Source organism: Lissotriton helveticus, chromosome 3_1 (assembly GCF_964261635.1).
Source record: "Lissotriton helveticus chromosome 3_1, aLisHel1.1, whole genome shotgun sequence".
Classification (NCBI taxonomy): domain Eukaryota; kingdom Metazoa; phylum Chordata; class Amphibia; order Caudata; family Salamandridae; genus Lissotriton; species Lissotriton helveticus.
In genome coordinates, this window is record NC_136061.1 from 1529309957 (window position 1) to 1529333276 (window position 23320).

At 47.1% G+C, this 23320-nt stretch overlaps 1 protein-coding gene across 1 annotated transcript in view; it reads right to left on the reverse strand.

Moving 5' to 3' along the window:
• Positions 1-23320, reverse strand: part of CBL (Cbl proto-oncogene) — a 348147-nt gene that overhangs the window by 187150 nt on the left and 137677 nt on the right. Inside the window, exon 5 of the mRNA XM_078682180.1 lies at positions 7431-7552. Within this exon, the coding sequence (XP_078538306.1) occupies positions 7431-7552 (122 nt within the window). The remainder of the gene's footprint in view (positions 1-7430; positions 7553-23320) is intronic.

Here is a 23320-nt window from a genome sequence, read left to right on the forward strand (position 1 = left end):
TACATGGCAGTATTGTCTGTGAGAACCTGAAACAGCTGCCACTTGATGGTCAGCAGGAAGGCCTTCCGCACCAGTGAAATGTCCCTCAACTCCAACATATCAATGTTGAGGAAAGTTTCCCCCGGAGACCAGAGTCTTCTGATCTACACCTCTTCAAAGTGGCTTCCCCCAACCCAGCAGTGATGCTTCTGTCACAACAGTCAGCTTTGAGTGAGGTAGACAAAGGGATGTGCCGCCAGTTCAATTGCCGTTGAGCAGCCATCATTGCAGGTCTACTGCAGTCTCCTCCAAAACATGGATGGAATCAGACAGGTTCCTTTGGTGCTGAGCCCACCGAGACTTTAGATCCCACTGCAGAGTCGGCATGTGCCATCTGGAGTAGTTCAAAAGCATGTTGCAGGAGGGCAAGAAGTATGAGAGCCACTCTCACCGAGGACCAGGACTGAGGCTGAAACATGGGAATCCTAGCCCAAATGTCTGGACCTATTAGAGCCTGAAGGAAGGCTAGGAACGGTAGCAGATCCAAAATGGCTCTGATGAATGGGAGCCTCTGCGAAGAAGTCGGGTTTGAATTCGGCACAGTGATAAAAAAAACAATGTCGATAAGCGGTCTGCCGTAATCATGAGGTGATTCATGATGGACTGCGGAGAGCCTGCCTTCAACAACCAGTCATCGTGGAATGGGAAGACTGGTATATCCAACTCCTGAAGTTGTGCACCAACCACTGCAGTCACTTTTGAGATCATCCGAGGGGAACCTGTGAGGCCAAATGGGAACATGAACATCTGAAAAGGCTCTTGATCCCCCTTGAACTGCATGTAATGCCTATTGGACTGCAGGATGAGGATATGAAAATAGATGTCCTCCAGGTGTAGCACTACCATCCAGTCTCCTGGTTCCAGAATAGACCAAACCAGGGCCAACATGAGCATCTTGAATTTGTCCTTTTCAGAAAGAAACAGAGGGTGAAAATCTGAAGTAGGACAAAGGCCTTAGTCCTCCTTCGGGCACCATGAAATAATAGGAGTAACAACAATTCTCTTTTTCCCTTGAAGGCACCCTCTCAATGGCTCCTCTGTCCAAAAGAGCCTGGATTTCCTGCTGCAGAATGGACAAATGGTCTTCCGAAAACAAAGATGTTGGGGGTGGGACATGAGGTGGGTCTGAGAGGAATGGAAGAGCACATCCTTTAACGATTTTAAGCACTCTTCTGTTGGGTGTGATGCTCTGCCTTCCTTGGAGGTAATAATTTATCCTGCCTCCAAAGGGTGGCCATATGACACAGAGGGCAAATGTTAGTGACTGGGAAGCTGAAGCTGTGGGGCAGAGAAATGTGCAGGACACTGACCCTGACAACCTGAATTTTATTGGCTAGATCCTCAACCCCTGCCTCAAAAGGCCTGTGGGTTTGTTGCTGGGGTGGACGGCATTGGAATTGACGTTGCGCCATACACCTTCCAATGCCACAAAAGGGTGAAATTGCAAAGTATACTGTGGCACAGGTGCAGACAGGCCTTTAAAGCACACTGTGGCCCTGCTTTCTTTAAATAACTTCTGTGCCAAGATTGAGTTATCTCCGAAAATACGGGTTAAGTCAATGGCTTATCCATTAAAGGAGCTTGGCCATCACCCGAAAAACTTCATCTAATACAAATGTGACACCGAAGCGCCACACTGCAACCGCCTGCCCTGCCTAAGAAGTTAGGCATGGGAAAATGATGCATCGTGCCCATCCCGAATAACCTGAGCTAAATTGACACAATATTTCTCCGGGATGGTCAGCAAAATCTTGACCATATCACTCAATTCGTGCAAGTATCTCCCGAGAGGCAGCTAGCATTGACAGTGCAAACAGCTAGACTGGTAGAAGAAATCCTCTATTTTCAGAACTCTTCCATACGTTTGGATACCCAGTCAGCGAAAGATGTAAAAATGAGATCGGGTTGAACCTGCTCATATGGATGGATCTGACCTGTGGGAGCATGGAGACCTCTTCATGGGCGACTGCAGCATCGGGAGTCCTGGTAAGTGGCAGGATTGTGAACCAGACCTTGATTCTTCAGTGCCTGAGGTTGCTGCAGAGTAGCTCTTCTATTCTAAGGGAGTTCTCTGGCGATTTGCGAAGCACTGACAGCCCTACGGGTTTCTTTGAGCATGCACAGCGGCAGGATGAGTCAGTTTCTCAAAGATTGCCGGGGCAGCAGGCAGGCGGGCAGGGTTGATGGCAAGTCAGTAGTTGCTCCTCTGTTCTCATGACCACACTCCTCTTTGTCTGTGGAATCTGAAGTCCTGACATCAGGGTTTCCACCTAAATACTATATTTAGGGGAGTTATAGGGAGTGACAGGTGATAGCCAATGGGCTACCTACCTTTAGCGTGACTACACCCTCTATATGACCACTTCCTGCAGGAAGTGGGTATAACCCTGACCCAGGGAACCCAATTACAATAAAAACCAAGATGGTGGAATCTTCCAAGTTGTGTGCACTTCAGGTAGCCCATCTTAGGGGTGGTACTTGCCTGAGGGTGAACACCTCCAGATTAGCTACTTTTCCCTCCTGTCCTGGTGCCCATGGGTCCTGGGCAGGACCTCATGGGGGGATCTGACATACAACTGCTTTTAACAGTTGCTCAAATGTTGCAAAAAATCTCGTAAAAAGCAAGGTAAAACTTTAGGTACAAGGTCCGAATCCGCAGGCTCAGAAAGAAAGGAATGAACACTCAAACGGATGTTGGAGCTTATACCAGGTTCTGATGTCACTTCCAGGGAGCCACGCACTCAACATGGAGCCGCACAAGGTCACATGCTGGCCCACAGGAGCAATGCTTAGAAAAATCTTCAGATCCTGTGTGGTGCCTGTGGATATTCACACGGTGAAGACTCTGCAGTTGGAAGTATCCATCAGAAAGAGATGGGCACTGAAACCGAGACTGGTCACAGCAACTTAAACTCATTAAACCCTCTGCTGAAAAGGCACCTCTACGCTCATCAAGACAACGGGGTGGTCAAAAACTGTTGCTTTTCCAAATCTTTAAAAAGAGGAGGCCATTTGCGTAGAATCAGAGATCAACAGGAAGCTAAATCCATAGTCCCTGAACTGAAAATACGCTTGTGCATTTGATGCTCAGCATGTTCTCGCACTATGAAGCAGCTTTTGGATGGCAGAGGAACTTCTGGGCAAATTCCAATTTTTAAAACGGAAAAGTTACATACCTGTAGACATAGTCCTGCTTATTAGGAATCTTCATTAAAGTCATACACCTTGAATATCTCAATGCTGCCTGTGCGGACCCCAGAGCACCTTTAATACATATTCGGAATCCAGGAAATATAGCTGTATAGTATTGATCACTGAAAGCAGTTTTCCATATATTTACAGTGCAGACTGTCCGAGATGTATTGAACTGGAGAATGCAGGCAAGAATTGCAGGAAGAATGAACTGAAAAAAGCTTGCAACACTGATTGTAAAAGGGCTGCGCTTGGTAGATACAGCATGAAAGGAAAAGACAGCCTAATAGGCTAACACTGGTAAGTTCAAAATCTGACCTGTACCTTTAACGACCCTAGAGAGCCCCTACCACACAATGCACTGCAATGGCAGTTTGCCTGTGAGTCCTTTTTTTCTGGCTCCTTCAGGCAGGATCTCAGAACACCCTCAGTGTTTTTTTATTTTCTTCACCATACTACTTTGGAAAAAGCGTATTGGCGTCTTTATAGCTTCTTTACTTGACATTTTCTCACTTTCTTGTCGAGTACAATTCTTTTTTCAAATCTTCTGAAGAGAATGTTTGTCAAAATGCAAGTGGCAGAACAAAAGCTTCCTCTCATGCCCACAAGGTTTGAGTGGTGTGTTTATCTCCGCCGCAACTTACAAAGGGATGTGCCATTTGCAGCAAAATGTCAAAAAGAACACTTAAAGATAGGGAAGGTATCAGGCGGCATGGCTGGATGGAAGACCTGAAAGCAGACCAAAGAAGAAAGATAAGGAAAAGATTATAGAGTTCTTCCTCACACCACTCATGAAAAAAAGACAAAAAACAGGTAGACTTCCACAAGAGGAGATCTCAATCCCAAAAATTCCTCTCGACACCGCCATCATTTACATCACTGCTATGCGGCAGCTTTGAAGTAGTCTGGTCCCATCCTGTTCGCCTTTAAAGGAAGGCTCTATGTCGAAGGGACTCCTACAGCATCACTGTTTGACATCAAGGCCGGTGACAGGACCTTCTTCAAAGCCAAAGACAGCCACGCACCGCCTTCACACTCTTGAGCAGCATCGCCTTGACATCATTCAATGTCAAGATCTCACTAGTCAATGTCAAAATCACGTCACTCGACCTCATGGTCATACCATTCGGCATTGAAATCTAAACCATTGACACTAAAGCAGCATTCCCACTTGTCGAAGAGACATCTCTCTCCACCACGGACTAAGAGATGGTGGACCATATCATTTAATTCAGAGATTTCTTCTCCCTCACATTGGTCAGGATCGTCAATGTACGGACCGTCCATTACCTGAACGAGGAACGAGACACGAGTCTCCCACCAATCCGGCCCATTATTCCACTTACTGATCCTCTACAGGTTCCTTTGCAAACTCTAAACATACCTCTTGTGCGAAAGCACACAAACTCCACTCGCTTTATCGGTTGATGAGATCACCACATTTCAAGATGCATTAGTCAGAGGTGCATCTAAACTTAACATTCAAGTTGATATTCCATAACCATTGTCTGTGATACTGAAAACTCTGCAACCTAGAGCTACGCCAAGGCCTGCCTCTCTTACATCTACTTCCAGGCCTTATGGCTATCGCTCAAGAAAAATTCCTTCTTCCAGCCACAGTAAATACAGATCTTTCATGGAGTCTGAAAATATACTGAAGGTGTTCTTTACTCCACGCAGGCAACACAAAATTGTTCAAGGTTTATGACCATCGATGAAGATCCTATGATGCAGTTAAAAAACATCAGTGCTTAAACGGAGGAAGAAACTAGCACGCAGTCCCATTCGGTCTCACTATGAAGGCACAATATTGTTGCATCAGTCATGTATCTACCATTGTGTAGCACATGGTCCTTGGTGTTGGCATGCTTTACATTAGGCAGCACCGCGGTGGTTTCAGAGTAAACATTTTATCTTGGTTGCTCTGGTGTAGCGGAGGTGTTAGATTACAAGCTATCTTAAAGATAACTTCTTCCCTGTGGAGTGAAATGCACATGGGAAGTCGGGCATAGCACATGGTGCATCAGTATCATCTCAATCACATGATTTCTGTAAGGTGCTTATTTCACTCCTCAGACAATCGCTGATGGGATGCAGCAGCAACTACATGGATGGTATCTATTAAAGTCTTTATCCCTTAAACGCAATCTAAAAAAGAATTCCGCTAGCTTGACAGAGTAGTTCTCCGTTTCAGAAGGAATTATGCCAAAAAAAAAAAGGCAAAAGGCATACACCTTTCAAGTGGAGGAGTAAGTAAAACTGTCAAGAAAAAGGCAGAGCCAAGAACCATACAAGAGATAAAGGCACGTGCTATGCTCAATCATTAAAACAAATATTACTAGATTGCACCCCCAAAAAGGAACACACCAATAACCTGAAAAGGAGACTTGGCTACATAATGGAGAAATAGTCAGTAAGTCTGGGGAGCGGCAAGAAACCTATTGCTTCACTGTTTCTTCCAGCACTGATCCGATGTGGTCAGCAGGCTACATCAAAGTATGAAATTGGGAGGCCTATGCAGAAAATGCAAAAGAACAGAAGACATGGCATGAATGGAAGCACCTCATGTTCTCCTGCTAATTCTCATGTAATGCAACTGGTGCTATGTAAAGCACTCTGATACCCGATTCGGGTCAAGTTCGAGCTATATAAAACTGTGGGGGGAAAAAACCTCGGTTATCTTGGGTGACTCATCTATTTGGCAGATATCAGAATTATTATGCCAGGACAGGATGAAAGAGCTTTGGACTGTTTACATCACTGCTTGATAACCAGACCACCAGGTCAAGCTATGTGCCATTCTCAAGAACACCCACCATCAACTATCAAGTAAAGCAGTGGTCATCGTTCCGTTGTCCCTAATATTACCCCATCGCAAGCAATGCCGATGAGACAAGAACATTGTAAAATACCAGCAGTTCTGAGGGAGGAATCTCGAATCAGGACTTCTCTCCCTCTTCATCCGTCATTAAAACATGCTGATGGGAATGACACAGTGGGGCTTACATGTGCAACACCCAGTTTCATAATGCTATGTAAAACCGGCAACTCCATGAATGATCACAGGACCCAATGCGTCCCTCCTTAAAACAACCAGACAGTGCTCTGAAACAACTACGAGGCTCCCAAAATAAAAATAACATTGAAAAGCAGGCTCAAGATAGATTGTTGTGGTTCATTGCCATCGTACAGAAAGACTGAGTATGAAGCACTCCAGTCCAAAACACTTGCTTGAGTTCTTATAAAGTTTCAATTACTGCAGGACATGTTTGCACAGAGGATGAAGCATCTCTAAGTTTGTGTGCAGAGCTCCTAATGTCCTTGGTATGTACTGACCAACAGTGACATTCTGCACACAATTCCGGATAGTAGCAGCTTGCAAAGAAAGGCATGCATGGCCAACCTGGCATAAAAACAGTATGGCATACATCAAACAGGTGCTCAGAGTTTAACACCTCTGCAGCTCTCATGTATGGCAAAACATATTTTTGCAGTTCTAGAAGGTGTTTACAGCTTAGTCATGTCCAATTAATATTATGCTGTATTTGAGTTCAACGCTTATCTGGTGCTTTGTGTCACTACGAGGTACCCAAAGTTCACTTTTGTGGGTGTGATGAGTAGTTTAATTATTCTGAAAGCAGCAGCAAGGGCTCACTGGAGATGGAACTGGTGTAGATTATGACAGACTTTAGTCGATGGCAAAGCTACATATCCCAAATTACATCAATGGGAAACAATGGCTTTCATTTAGTTAAGCAGTAGGTTAATAATTGACAAACACCTGTAAAATTCAGTCTAAACTACTACCTGGAATGCAGCATATATACATCCTGGCTAACGTCCCCACTTCCCATTCCCCCACCCCCGCCCAAATTCTCTGCACCCCCCCATGCCTTGCTCTCACCATCTATTGTTTCCACTTAATTCACTAACACACCAGAGTTTCACTCACACACACCCCATTCAACTAACCGGTCAACTTAACCTCAAAGTGTTTGCTCTATTTTCTTACCAATTTGTAAGCGCCAAAGCAGTGTAAAAAACATTTCTGATGCACAAATTTTACAAAGCTTAACAAAAATATATCAACCGTAGTCCCCACTCTTTAAACACCCTCACCAAAACATACTGTACATTAACCACCCTCAAAACATGCAACACCCACACACCTTATGTGGAAAGAGTTCACAAGTACTGACCTGCCAGGTTTGTGGATGAATTTCTGAAGTCTTGCTTTCACTTCATCGTATGTGAGGAATGCCATGTAACCCGGATGAGTCACTGCCAAGCTGTTCCAATTCCGGAGTAAAGATGACCATGGCTGAAGAGGTAGGACAAATGGGGAAAGATGGAGAAGGTAATTTATAACAAGCATTGGCATAGTCAATAGGTCTCGCCTTTCGGACATTTTAAGTGTTTAGCCGTACAGCACACTATCCGAGGTGCTGTGCCACCAGGGATTGAATAGCTATACGATTACTACGCACTGGGTCATGCAGTCTGACTCAGGAATACATGTTTGCTTGATACACAGAATGGAAAGTGTATCAACCAAAGTGTATAGTTTAAAATATTTTGCAAAGGACGCCCTGCTGCTCCTTAGCCTTTCAATGAGGTACAATAGTGGCAAACTGAGAAAGGGGGGTGCAGAAAAGGATATGGATAAATATATATATATATTTTTTTTTTGTTACAGGCAATTCACAAAATAAAAAGCACCTATCTGGTTTTTTGGGGGGGTTAAAAAAAAAAAGTATTTATGAACCACAGAGATTTAAGTGCAGCTAGAGACCGGGAGAAAACAAACAATGCCTTCTTTTAATGTCTAGCAGGTGCAGCTGTTAGTCAAATGCACACATACCTTTACCCAGCACACGTCTGTTGTTCCCGTTTGTGTCGTTCCCGCCCGAGTTTGCAGCACACAGGGTTTCTGAAGAGGGGCCGGGTCCTGCGTGGATTCGGGAAAGAAGTTGACCCACTTGTTTAGAAACGCGCCAAGAGGGCTCGGAGGTGCTGGAATAGCACATGCTTATTTCGGTTCCGAGTGGCACGTTACCTGTAGTATTTAGAGCGGGTTTTCCAACTGAGTGCAGTGAAGTAAATATACTGCGCGCTAAGGCCGCTATTTCAACCCCCATTTGAGTGAGTTTGTTTGCATTATGGAGCTCTTTCAAGAACGGCTCATCTGTAATTCTATTGTTACATGTATTATTGACCTGGTTGAGATTCCACTTGATCAGTTGTAAAAGGATGCAAGGACCCTTTTGCTAGTATATGGGGTTCTGCCGTTTACTGCCGATAATTTTCAGATGTATGCACTCGCATATTGGCCCTAGCTAATGGTGCTTTGCAGGTTCAAATGCTACTTTTAATTTACCTGTAGAATTTCTTGTTTTCCCTCTAGGAACATATATAGTCCATTACACAAACCATGCTTGCGCAAAACAGGTTAAAGAAAACATTTAGTACAGTGCGAATTACTATTTATTTCTGCCCTTTATTCTTGTACCATTAAATCAGATTAGAAAAACCTGTTGTATACAACGTTTAGCAACGACTTCGAAGCGCTATATTTAAATAGGTTAGTCCCACTATCAGATTTAGCTCAGATGTAGACCGATCCCTCAGCCACTTCCTAGAAAGGGACGAACAGCTGAGCAGACTGTATGTACACCGATGGTTGACCGTCTTGTGTATCAGAGTGAACACACCGCAGTGCGTGCAAGCGCTTTATGCACAGTTTTCTTATTTGCGCATGTCGTATATTATTTCTATCATCTAATTCAATAGAGGTGCTATTGTTGCACTTCGTGTCTGTAGGCGCCAGGTTTGTTCATAGAATTCAGACAGCACTGCAGAGGTGAGGGCTCCAGCTGTCCCTCTGCAGGTAGGAGCTTCTCTGTGGGAGGAGAAAAATAATACATTTTATATAGCGCTTGTTGCTACAGTATGCTGCGTCTAAGTGTTGTAAATAGCATATTTCTAGGAGGTTTGCCAACCTCGCAATGATGATAGACTGAGTTGTCTTTGCTTGGACGAAGAATCGTGATCTCAGTGACTAGCACCTACGTCGCTGTGGTGTTGCCAGCCTAGGCACGATCATCACAGTAACTGCCCATGGACAGTGAGTCTCATGGACGCGGCTCACCCCCTGCACCCAAAGTCTGCGCTTCCATAAAAGCTCCTTCATATTTTATCAAGTGGAACCTGACTCCAGGAGGAGAGCGGGGCTGGAGCGGCAACCCCTGCCGTTTCCCGTTCACTATTAGAACATGCGTCATTAGTCTTTTAATGTTTTTAAGATGGATGTTTCATCTGAGTAGTGTTAAAACGTTTACCCGAAGTTGTCACGGGCGCCACTAGCACGGCTTATGTGCCTGAGCCCGGAGCCGCGAGTGCAAACTATCTTTAGAACTGGGGGAACGTTGCACCTTGAAAAATGTCCTACATCTTTTCAGAACAGGGATGCACCTAGATGCCGGAGAATGGAGAGCCTTCCCGGGACTAGAGGCTGGAAGTGTGCTTCCCCGTGACCACCCACAATGGAGGTGCTGTCATACAACCACAGCCTTGAGCAAAAAGAAACCACGTCATCTCAGAAAACAAGGAGGCACGGCAGCTGCCACCCTGCGCACCACTGCTCGCTCCCTCAGGCAAAACTCCGTGGGATCCGAGGAATGCAGCTGCCACCCAGCGCGCCCCTGCTCGCTCCCAACAGCAAAAGAGGTGGGACATGCGCCCGCCTTTGGCCATTTGCGTGCTTTCAATATTGAAAGCCACACGCAAAGGCCAATGGAATCTGTGGGAGTGCCAAACAGACACGGAGGGGAAGTTTGGAGTGCTTACATGAAGCCTCCCATAGAGCGGTGCATGCGCGCTGCGCTAGGCTCAACCTAAAAAGGCATTCACTTCCAAAGATAAGCAGAACTTTGACTGTCAATGGAATCACCAGCGCCCATGAGCTTCATCTGGTGAATTGCTGTATGATTTGTGATCACAGAAGATACTCCAAGATACTAGAGAAAAGAGAAACAGCCCCAGTAACGCACTTCTGTAATTTTTACAGGTGGATTCGTAGCATGCAAAAGATAAGCTTGAGCATGAAAAAAAGGATTAGTATACTTGCTGTGTTTGGAAGTCACCCGGCTAGAAATACGTTTACTTCTCAGGGGGCGGAGGGGGTAGGGCCCTGTAGTCAAACTACCATTAAAGGTTCCAACTCTCAGCAAACCTGGTTGTTTGTCCGCTCTCCCTTTCTGGTGGACAGAGAGCGGACGAATGAGCAGGTTTGCTGGAGTGCGTCACTGAGGGATTTTTCTCTTTTCTCCAATATCACCCTGTAGAATGCCCAGGATCTTTCTAGGCCAATATAATAGGGCAGAAACATGTCGGCGTTTTTAGATTAGGATCTTAGGACCACAATACCCTGATTGCCCCATTTTTCATTGTTTTTAAACCATTCCCACTCACTCAGCGAATAAAGGGATACCTTGGGGTGAACGAGGAATTCTTATATCTAATAATATTCAACCCCCAAGGAAAACCAAGACCTCTCAAAAGAGCTCCCTGGAATATGATCAAGCCCATCATGACCTTAAGGAGTCAGGGTGAACCGATGATGAAGCATGCCACTACTAGAGTGGGTGAGGGTTATATATAAAAAAGGTTTTTCCTTTTTCCGAGTGAAGTGGAGTTCAGGTAGATTTCTATCCCCTTGTTACACTGGATTCTAAGGGAGGATACTATTTAGGTTTTGGTTACTGCTTTGGGAGTATGTATCCCCTTTCCTTTCAGTTTTGAAAGACCTCTGTACCCTTTCGGGACCAGGAGTCATTCTCCAGGTCCCAATTGGTTAAAAAATTATGGGGTGCTACCTCAGAGGAAGTGTGAATTTTGATGAGCAGCTCCAGACACATTCCTTGCCTGCAGCCGCAGGGCATCAAGCGCACAGCTTGTTTTTTTTCCCGCTTTTTAAACTTTTTTTTAAGCCAGGTTCCCCACATGGAATCCTGGTCCTGATGGCAGGGTGTTTTCCTTCATGGTGGACGCACTGCTTGCCCCAGACAATGGCAGGAAGACCACAGCTGGGGGTAGTGGGTCAGCATTCCATCTTTATCCTTGGATGTCAGGGCCCAAAGATGTGGTCCCGGGCTCCTTTCTTCTTCATTTTGGGGGGAAGGGACGGGAGCCGGAGGAGGTGAACTGGGACAACAGCACTACCCCCGCTTCTTTAGTGACTGGGGGCCTGGAGATAGGGTCCTAGGCCCCAATACATGTAAACAGGCCCAGGGGTTGGGATCTCTAGGCCCTCCAAAGCTCACCCCTTTCTCAGGGTTCATAAATGAATAATAATCTTTGTGCCGACCCGAGAGGGGTTTCTTGACCTCAAGCAGCGGAGCGCTACATGCCCAGTTTCATCGCTGGGTGACGGGAGGGTGATTGTCAAAGGTAAAATCCTTGGATATTGCATGCCTGTTTTGCGCTATCTTGGGCTAATTTAGCTCCTGTTGGTGAGCCCTAGCCACCTGGAGACATTTCCTCAGGCCTTCTGGGCTCTAAGACGGCACACAGTGCGAGGAGCTACTTCCACTGGCTCCCTGCGCCAGCCTTTTACTGTCCTCTGATGCTGCTTTCCTGCTTGGTGCTAAAATCCAGTTCTTCCCCAAACTGGTCCGTAGGAGATGCCAAGGGGCCAGCATCCTTGGTCCTGAAGAGAAACCCACTTGTCTATTTGTCAACTGTAGTCCGAGTTCTTAGTCCAGCTGGGCATCAGGGGGTTGCTCCTTCAAGTTGTCCATGGCTCCCACAGTCCATTCTTGGTGCCCAGCTCCAACAAAAAGCAGTCTCGCCCACTTGTACAATACTTTTTAAGTGGGGGTGGAAAATTCTAGAAGCCAGGCACCCCTGGACAATACTAAGGTGCCACAATCTCTCCACCCCCTGTCCCATTGCTCTTGCACAGCATGCTGGGACAATTCAAGATGGCTTCATCCAGGAGTCAGAGTCACTGGTCACATCTCCTCTGGGGACCAAGGCTCTGCCCTTGCTGACATCACTTCCAGTGCCTTCCCCAGCAAAACTTTAAAGAGGAGGCCCTACTGTGTTGGCTAAAGGGTCTGGGCGCCCTCCTTTGTTCAGTGAGCCAGGGCTGTCCCAATCATGGTACAGTGCAACAGCTAATTAACGGATACAGATTTGCTTCCCAACTCTTTCCTGCTCAGGAGCAGAGTGAAGCACTGTTAACTGCTCCCTCTGTGTGGGGAGGCCTTTGTTCCTTATGCTCGAGAGCAATGTAATTAACTTGGCCCAGCAGCGTGACAAAGGGCTTGGGGTCGGGCTCTGATCCTGACCTAAGCCAGAGAAATATGACAATTCTGGATGATCCATGAAGGTGTACAGATACCTTCTTGGATCATGCAGGTTTGAGCTTGGCGCATATCTTTTACCCCAGTTAAATACTACATTGGGCTTTGTAGGCCAAAGGGAAGCAAAACTGCTCTCCAAGGCAGATTTCCCCATGGTCTATAATAATGCATCACTGCAGATAAAAAGTAGACCATACTGACTTTTTCCCTGAGCATCCACTAATATTATACAGCCTACCCAAAGGTCAATATGTAACCCTGCAGAGTCTTCTCTGTGCAGGGCTCCCTGTGCACAGTTAACGTGCTGCACACTACAGTTGTATTACACGTGCAACCCACATGCATGTGTACACGTGTTACCAGCCAAAAGCCATATACCCTTGCTGTGTCACTGCATCCCTACTGTCAGTAAACACGGGCAGTATGGTTACCAAGCGTTTAACGTGGGTGAATCACCCATTGTGCAGCCACAGTAAAAAGTTCCATAGCAGGTGTTCCAAGAGTGAAAAATCCAGGCGGATTAAATGGGCAGTATCAATTTCGTTACAATGTTGGTTTTTAGAATGGTCTGTAAGATCTGGTTATGGTGGAGTGGTGAAGCTAAAGGAGAAGCCAATATAAAACATTAACATAGAAATACATCTCAAACACAAGCATGAACGCTAAAATATGCCAACTGCTTTGAGATTTTGAAGTTCTGAGGTGGTGTACTATGTGAAGGTTCTCTGGCAAAAAAGTGGGCATATTCTTGAACCAACAGCCTTTCATAAATATTCAGTCATGTGGGGATTTAGAAAGTGCATTAAAGGATGTAAGTCTTGTCCCCCTACCCTGGCTAGTCCGTGGATCTATTGTAGTGACCATGAATTCAACTATGATGAGGGACTGAGACCTGGTAACTAGTTAAATACTGAAATTTTATTTATTTAAATGTATTAACGAAAAAAAAGAAAATAAACAAAAACGCCACAAGGCCAAGGATCAAAGTTGCCGCTTGACACATTGACTGAGGTATAATTGTGCTTATCCCATGCCATGAGTCATCACACCCTGTCAGGTTATTAAACAATCTGCAAGGGGAGGAGAGGCATGGCCGTACCTATAATGGGAAACGTGATTACAAGTGCCAATAAAGAAGACAAAGACTGACAGGTGAGTTCTATGACGCGCGACTCTGATCAGAAAGGCGTTCTGTAGAGCAAGGTACTACGAATACTTCTATTTTCTTTCACTGTGGTTGATAAAAATGAATTCAAAAGTTTGAAACATCAGGATTACAGGGGCATCTACATCCCAAAAAAATCCATCCTACGTACCTTTAAAAAGGTGCTGCTTCCAGGGGGTCTGGGCGGGAGACAGTTATCAAAGCAGTATGTCGCCAGCATGCTAGCACCCCAGCCTGAAGCACTGTTACTCCACTTTACTTAGCAGGGCAGAGCTCTCCCACTTTTGCACTGCCTGCAAAATGTTGAACGAGGTAGGAGAAAAGAAGGCAGTCGCACAGTTATGGCACCTCAAAGACAGCCCTAGGTCCGGACTATCCCTTGCACTCCCAAACTCAATGAGTGCCCAAGTACAAATATCTGGTATTTTGGTTTTAGATTTTGACCCTAGCCTCACGCTAATCTAGCATGTGACCAGAACCCTTGGCCTGTCTCTAGACACAAGTAAGGTCCTGACCTGTCCTGTGATCTGGAAGGACTTATCAATACATTGATAGGCAAGAGACTACTGTCTCTGTCGTGGATTTCGCACACAGAGTAGTGGTGACAGCTTACAAAGTTTTGTACGCCCATAACTGTGAACAAATTGTGTCCAATGCATTTTTAATCGCTTAACCAGGATAAATAATTTAGGAAAACTCATTCGGTTACAGGTTAAGACACATGGGAGCACTAGCTGCAGTTAACTCACATATATCAAAATTCTGAATGTTTTTAATGATATGCAATGCTTCTCTTTATACACGGTAACAGGAATTCCATAAAAACCGAAAACTAAATTTTTAGAAGAGTTGAATAAGCATGGTTGGATATGAAAGGGAGAAATATTAAGTGTTTTAGAGAAGTGACTGTACAGGTGGAGTGCGGTGCAGCGCGGCACTAGTACTGTTGAGGGTCCCTAGAAGACGACTGCGAAAAACAAGCTTTGTACCCTTGTGCTGACAAGTTACAGTCTCTTTACCAACTGTTCCTGGCTGCAAGCATGCAGACTACCTAATGATCTCCGAAGCCCGGTAAGGTCTGTAATCAGAATTGGTGTGGTCTGCACAGCCATCGTGCCCAGATAAATTGCTGCTTAAAAACCTTTCTGGAATCACATACGGTGCATTATTCTGCCATTTAATGGTACATAGATTACATAGCAGTAATGGATCTGCGCGTGGGAGAGTGCACACGTGTTTGGAAAAAGTTTCTCAAGAGCTTCTATCCTACTTGAGCCTTCCTGTTGGCATGGATGTCCACACAGTTACGTTCTGTGAAGGTTTGGTTGATGACCATGCATAGGCCATTTATGGACACATTTGCTATGAAGGCTAAAAAAGCCTTATTTTCCCAGGTGCAGGGTGCCCTAGGTCTTTTAAGGGTTTTTTCCTACTGAAGTATGGAGGGTCTTGATTGTAATATCTATCTTACCCATGTCAACAGTAGGCCGTTGTCAGTGCACAGGAAGAAGCTATTTTATTTATTGCGGCCAATACATTACGTATCTCCTGACATCTAACATAGGCAGTGCATCTAGACCACCACTAAAATCAGTTAAGAATAAAATCTAAAAGGAGTATTTTCCATTCCTTCCAGATTTTAGTGGTGGTCTAGGAAAAACTAAAATTCCCTGATTGCATGTTCTCTGCCTCAGATGGTTGAAGCCCAAAAGAACAACCTCTCGCCCCTAAGATTTTTTTGATGTTTTTTTAGGTCTCGCCTACGACGAACGCGCTGAAGGCGCGTTCTCGCAAACGAGAACTATAGTCGTCGTCTCAGCAGTCTGAGACCGACGAAGTGAGACAAGACCTGGCCGCGCGCAGCATTTCTCCATAGGATAACGTTGTGCACGCGGCCAGGTCTTGTCTCCACGGCATGCGAATGCAGACCGGATCGCGTTGCGCGCCTCTCTGGAATGCAGGGGGAGTCTGCAGAGAGGCGCGCGGCGCTGATAAACAGGCAAGAGGCGCGTGTGGAATCCGAGTCTGCCAGGCTGCACGCGCTTTGCTGCCCGGCACTTACTTTCGCTGTTCTTGTTTCCTGAGTAGTTGCTTGTTTTACTTTCTGCAACCTCTCGTCGTGTTTTCATTTGAATATTTAATTCTTGCATAATTAACTGTGGTAAATGCCATCCACGGCCCTGCACTCCAGATTTCAGCACTCATAACTTTACTTTCATTTCCTCAGCAAAATGCCATGTTCCATTTCCAGGCACCCTTGATCAGCACGGTAGCAGTGAGCACGGCACGGATTAATCGGTTTGTCAGTGGAAATACACGTACAGAGCTCCGATACCTTTGAGTTGATTTGGCACCAAAAGAAACATTTCTGTGTTGGGTAAATCACAGCTTGTGATGCTAGGCAATTCTTGATCGCGCTCATGCCAGGAGTCTTCCACAACACTCTTGCACATGACTTTGAGCCGAGGCTGCAGCACAGATTTACCAACGGAATAGTTTAAATTGACTAACAGGGCCAAAGTATTTTCACCACGCAGAAGTCAGCGACTGATATGCAAATTACCTTGTAACATGAGGCACGTAGGTTGTAGACGATGTATATGACCATTTGTCATGTACCAAGTGCTCTATGAAAGTGCTATAAGACTTGCCATTTAATAATAATAATGCCATTTATTTATCAGTTTTCAAAACCAACACCTAAATAAAAAAATTGTCATTTACAATGCCAATAGCTCTAACTTTTGCTAAGGCGAGACCGTTGCATTGTAAATGCTTGTTCTTCTTTGCATTCAGTTGACCATTTTCAGTGTTTTTAGTCTGGTTTTACTTCTTTGGCAATCACGGACCCGGAGCTGTGTTCCTGCTTCCAAACCCAACCGCAGAACAAATAGGCTGATTAACGAGGACCATGCATTGGGGCATTTTGAGCCTATTTTCACTGTCAGGGGCAGCTGGCACTGCCCACCTACTGGTCGATGCCCATAAAGAATAAGGCATAGGACGTGAATACAGAAAAGATTCATGCTGAAAAATCACAGTTTTAACACCGATGTGTCCAAAAGAAGTGTATACAGAACTAAGTGATACTCTCCAGAAGTAACTTGTTGATCAGTTGGAGATTGGCCAGGTGTGGCTGCACTGCTATGGAATACCTGCCTGGATGAGATGGGCCTGAGAGGGGCTTCAACGATCCCAGAGCACCTTCCCACCTGTTCGGGTGTATGATCCACACTACCGCAGGGACTGCAGTTCCTACCTGCAAGACAGCCACAGGAAATATGAAGCAGCAGCCCCGCAAAAGACACATCTGCCAGATGGGTGGAACAAAAGACGCCCTTACAAAACCGTCAGTTGACTGCTTTCCAAAAGGCTGGAGTGAGAAGATAGGCAGAGACTAAACCTGTTGGCTGCCCAACTGGATAATATCTGACAGGGGCGGTTTTGACTGAGCAACCAAACCTCACTGGGTATGAACTTGAACTGTGAGAGACTGCATGCAATTAGCCATACATCAGGCAATCTGCATCTGAGCTATAATAACATTATTGCATTGACCTTGAGGGAACCGCCAAGACCATGGAGGTACAGGGAAGAGACAGCAGGTAGAGGAACAACCCAACCTAAGCACCCAGGATGCTGAAATGGTTTCCTGCCTTTATTGTGTATTCTAATATAATTATAGAGTCATTAAAGAACTTTTCTTCTTGAAAGTTAAGCACTGGGTTGGACAATCAGATACTGCACGAGCACCCACCCCATTGTCTCCCTAAGCCATCTGACTGCTTACCATCTGTACCATTGACAGTCAACTGCTGATGGCATTGTACTTGGACCAGTTTGCAAAGCTATAGTAGCACGGACACAGGGATTTAAGAAGTAACCCCCCCCCCCCCCCACCCCCCCTCCCAAAGTTGCAGACCGAATCCTCAACTTGCTCGTGTGCAAGAAATGCAGTCTGGCTTCATAACTGCATGCTACAAATGTTCGGACAGAGACGCAATGTTTTATGATAAAACTGATACATCCAGCACAGTTGCATATGCAAAATGAAATATTCTGATAAATGGATGTTTTTGAAATACTTAGAACTTCTGAAACGACTCAAAAATGGGTACCATGTACTGGCAAAATAACTTTTTGTGGGTATGGTGGGGTTACGAGTGGCAATTTTTCTGCCAAGTGTCCAGTGCAAGCACTGACATAGGTGCAATAGCTCTCTGGCTATTGTCTCAAAATCTGCATAGTCAAAGTTCAAAAGAGGCCAAGTGACTGGCAAGGGTGGGTGGATGAACTGCACAATAGTGAAGCAGAAAATGGGAAGTGGTAATTGCTACAATAACACTGATTTAAGGAGGGCTAGCGGTTTCTAGCAGAATAACTATTGGGGAACCTTATTGGCAGGGCAAATGCATGATGGGGCAGGAGTACTGCCACAGATATATGGCAACGGAAGGACACTTCGCAACATTGACTGAATGACTGACTACAGAGACAATACTTTTTCAATGACCATATCTAGTCATTGCAGTTCTTGCTTTAATTTCTCCTCTAGGAGGATACCTAGAAACTTAAAAAGAATAAACAAAAGGACCAACAGCCTTTCCAGGCGCCATAAATACAAACGTCAAGGAAAAAAAAAACAGAAGGTGTGGCTTCCTCCTTTAAAGAACCAGAATACAAAAGAGGAAAACAGCTAAAACTTAAGTAAATGAAACATATAAAACAAGCATTAGCAAAGCCACTAGGACTCGCCTAAAAGCTATTGGCTTTCTCAATGTTTTTTAGCCACGTTGTGAGGCAGCTGAGCAGCATGTCCAAAGTAACAAGCATTTACAATGCAATGGTTTCGCCTTTTGAAAAGTTTGAGCTATTGGCATTGTAAATGACAATTTTTATTTATGTGTTGGTTTTGAAAATAAATAAATAAATGGCATTGTCATTTACAATGCCAATAGCTTAATCTCTCGCAAATGCGAGACCTATAGCATTTGCAATGCAATAGGTCGCGTATTTACGAGAGTTTGAGCTAATGATATTGCAGATAACAATGCGTTTTATTTAGGTTTCAAAAACCAAAACATAAATAAAAGGTCTCTCACACTGCTGTCGCTCACACACTGCTGCCTCCCACACACTGCTGCCTCCCACACACCGTGCTCTCCCACACACCGTGCTCTCCCACACACCGTGCTCTCCCACACACCGTGCTCTCCCACACACCGTGCTCTCCCACACACCGTGCTCTCCCACACACCGTGCTCTCCCACACACCGTGCTCTCCCACACACCGTGCTCTCCCTAGAAGACTCACACTTCTAGGATAGTGCTGGATAGTGCGAGTTGATAGCCTGTAGCTATAGGAACTGGTTACTTCTAGATAGGGAGCAGATGTAGCGATTCGATAGGTCTGCTTGCGCAGTTAATTGTTGGCTATAGAAAATTGTAAGGAGGGGGGGTGGAGATGGTATGGCCAGAGTGCAAAATCATGGCACTTAAAGTACTGGACAAACTGTGATTGAGTTAGTGTCGACGGGAAGCATGAATCGGGCAGAGCAATTATTTTTGTGCAGAGCGGGACATCACGCAACCCACCCCTGCAAACGACACCATGCACAATTAAGCTATTTTACGTTTTGGCTACAAAAAAGAGGGCCCTGCCATCTACATGTTAACAGCTGTTTTGTATGTAATAGGAGCATGTAGAAAACACTTAGTTTATTTTGTTAGTCTCCTGAAAAAATGCCTTGTATCCCAAAGACATGATCACCAGTGTCACAATTTTGAGAAAGGCATAACCTTATACAGCCATAACCAACAAAGTTATAAAACATCATTATCAGCAACAAAACACCAACTATCCTTACACTTCTTTTACTTACCATAATACAAAAAGAACAATAGGGAGCAGCCAACGATGGCGGCCGCAGCTTAGAGAGGCTCCCGTGGGAAGGCGGCATCCCGCATTAATCCGCTATCTTAATCCGAATAATATTGGTGTCTGAAGGGGCGGACCGTGTCTAGAGCCCTTGCGGCGCACACCGGAGCGTTCCAGAGACGGAAAGGACAGGCGATCGCCTTGAGCCGGCTCGCGGAGCGGAGGTGAGGAGGGGCCTGCTGTCCTCCAGAAAGCTGCGGTGTGGAGTGCGGCTGGAGCCCGGGCGGAAGTTGACCATCGGCGGCTGGGACGGGGCGGAAGTGCCGGACCCGCGGTCGTTCTGCCTGTCGACGACCGGACCTACGATACAATCCCCAGGACTTGGTGAGGCGACTTGCGGAGCCCGGCGGAGGTAAACTCACCCACAGCCCCGGCGCGGCAGGTCCAGAGCGACGGGGCGGACGCCCGGGGGACGGCAGCCACCATATTGAGGGTCGGGCCCCCTTGGTACTGCAGGCCCCACCATCCACACAACGGTCGGAGGCACCGCACCGGCTAACGAAGGGAGAGGGGTGGCCTCATCCCAGTGAGCGGCGGCTGGCAGCGGAGCCGTCGGTGAGTCCTACGCAGCCCTCCCCCCTCCCCCATCGCTCCACAGCGCACAACTGACCACGGGCGCACCTGGGGAGTCGGGGGTACAGCGGAGAAAAGCGCCAGACAGCAGCCTTTGCTACCGCACGTGGCGGTGGGAAGCATGGCCCCTCATTCGACCTGGCATTGATGACACTATAGCGGAGGGCACTCACCTTGCCTTCCCGGCAGCCATCTCATCGGGCGCAAAACGTGGTAGACCGCACGACTGCCTGCACTCAGGTTGGCCTTCCATTAGCGAGCTACACTGCGTGCCCTCCGATTGCCACCTGGGACGGCCACATTTGTAGAGACCAGAACGAGGGACACTGGGACCGGGTGTTGGTCGCGGACCCATCGCTGCAGGACTCATCTCTTTACCGGCCCTGCCTTACCATAACGGTGGGGGAACGCACCGCCCACGGAGGAAAGGCCATGTCCAACAGAGGGCCCAAACTCACGGTAGCGCAAGCAAAATTGAACAGATTCGCATACGAACAACAGACACCTCCTCAGGAACAGCGCAAATCCACAGGGAAGACGATGGACACAGAGAGCGCCAAAAAAGTCACACTTGAAGATGTAATGGCAGCGCTGGCCCAGGTTCAAGTCACGGTGGGGGCCACGGCCACGGATGTCACATTGATAAGGGCGGACCTTCAGAAAATCAACGAAAGGGTCAAGCAAGTGGAGGTAGTCACTAAATCCTTAGTGGAAGACGTGTCCGAACTGCAAACAGTGGTAGAAAGGCTACAAACGGACAACAAATTCCTCAGAGACAAACTGGACGATCAAGAAGGGCGCTCACGACGCAACAACGTCCGAATCCTAGGCGTGCCGGAATCGGAAGACACGGGCGCTCTTGACCTCTATGTGGAGGACCTGATCAACACCAGACTCCAACCGAAGGGTCTCTCCAACTTCTTTTCGGTGGAAAGGGCACATAGGGTCCCGGGAGGAAAGCCTAAACCTGGAGGACCGCCGAGACCGATCCTTGCAAGGCTGTTCAACTTCAGAGACCGCGACGCCATCCTGCAGGCGGCGAGAGTGGCACCTGCAATTCAGATCCAGAACTCACGGATTGCCTTCTTTCCAGACTATACGGCCGAAGTGTCCAGAAAGAGAAGAACATTCCTTGAGGTTAAAAAGACGCTGAGAGAAAAGGAGCTGCCCTACTCGATGCTCTTCCCGGCCCGACTGCGAGTAGTGGCAGACAAGAAAGTGTGGTTTTTTGATTCCCCGGAGGCGGCTCGCGACTGGCTTGAGGGTTGGCGCACGGACGACCGCTCGAAGAGACGACAACGGTCCAACAACAGCCAAGGAGACGACAATGGAACTGGTTCCCAAACATCGGGCCGGGGGGGTGCGGGAGGCTCCCCGCCCCGCGGCCGTACCGGCAAAGGCGGAATAGAATGACTTGCTCTCATGGTCCTGGAATTGCATTACTTGCTGAACAATGGTTGATCTATGCAATAGCCGCGAGCAGACTCTGACGCGGGTGGACCCCGGAAGCGCGCGGGGATGCCGCCTGATCGGGGAGACACTCTCCCCCCACACGCAAGTACACTGGTTAAGGGGAGGTTTAAGCACTCTGCTCAGTTGGGGGGGCGGGCAGTTGTAAGTCCGTTAGGCAGGGGTGCAGGGAGGGGGGAACAGGGGTGGGGGTGTTTTGTTACAGTTAGGAATTCACATGTATGGTCAACACAAAAGCGTTGCTTTCACCTTAATTTTCAGATGCTTGGTGGGATGAACGATGACTGGCCCCCTTGGCCGAACCCCTCCTACGTCCTACTGCAGGTACACGTACCACACGCTCGAGGCTCCCACTCCCTCTGTCACGCATTAGAACTCACACCCCCAAATGGCTGGGAGCCAGATCCCTGAGGCAGAGGGCGTAGCCTCGGAGTCTCAGCACTCATCCCTGAGGTTACTGTCTTGGAACGTGCGGGGGCTGGGGGACAAGGTGAAGCGGGGTCTGGTGTTAACCGCAATTAAACGACAGAGACCCACCATAGCGCTGCTGCAGGAAACACACCTGACGGGGGGGGCTACCAAAGCGATGGATAGGAAAGGATACAAAATGGTGGTGCATTCGAGTTTTACGTCTGGGTCGAGGGGTACTGGCATTTTGATACGGAGGGCCTCGCAATTCATCACTTTACAAACCAGGAAAGACGATCAGGGCTGCTTTGCCGCACTACAGGGACAATGGGAAGGTAGGCTTCTTAATATAGTATCCGTCTATGTCCCACCGGCACTACACTCGGTGCAGCTTCCAAGGCTGGGTGATTTTCTGCTATCCCTGCCCGAGGGTGAGGTTATCCTAGGGGGGGACTTTAATGCTATAGTGGACGCACACCTTGACAGGTTCCCGGCATCATCTCACACGACAGGGACCCCCCGCCTACAGCGTTTCATTACGGCTATGGGCCTAACAGACGTGTGGAGATTCCTTCACCCTTCTCTACAACAGTACACGTTTCACTCCGCCGTTCACGGCAGTATGACGAGAATAGATCACTTTTTCACCCTGGGTGATGCGCTCCGACTTGTGGACGCAATAGAGATCCACCCCCGGGGTATTTCAGACCACTCACCAATCTCTCTCACACTCTCCTCCCAGGAAAGGTCCCGTAAACGCATTTACCCCATACACGCCACCTACCTAAAGATTCCCCAGGTCCGCAAGGCCCTTAAGAGAGCGACAACACATTACTTTACTGAGAATGAGGGTTCAGTGCGCTCACCGGAGGTGCTTTGGGAAGCCTACAAGGCGGTCTTGAGGGGTCAAGCCATAAGCTCCATCACGAGACATAAACGGGAACAGGCACAAGAGTTGGATAAATTGGAACTGACACTGCAAACCTTGCAGACAGCACACGAACGTCACCCGTCCCCAGCCTCCTCGCATGCACTTGACATACAGCAGCGGCTATACAGCGATCATTTGCGCATTCAGGTACGGAAACAGATTACTGACACTCAGGATCGGGTTTATGAGGTAGGGGACAAGGCTGGGAGAATGTTAGCTTGGCTAGACAAAAGGGAAGG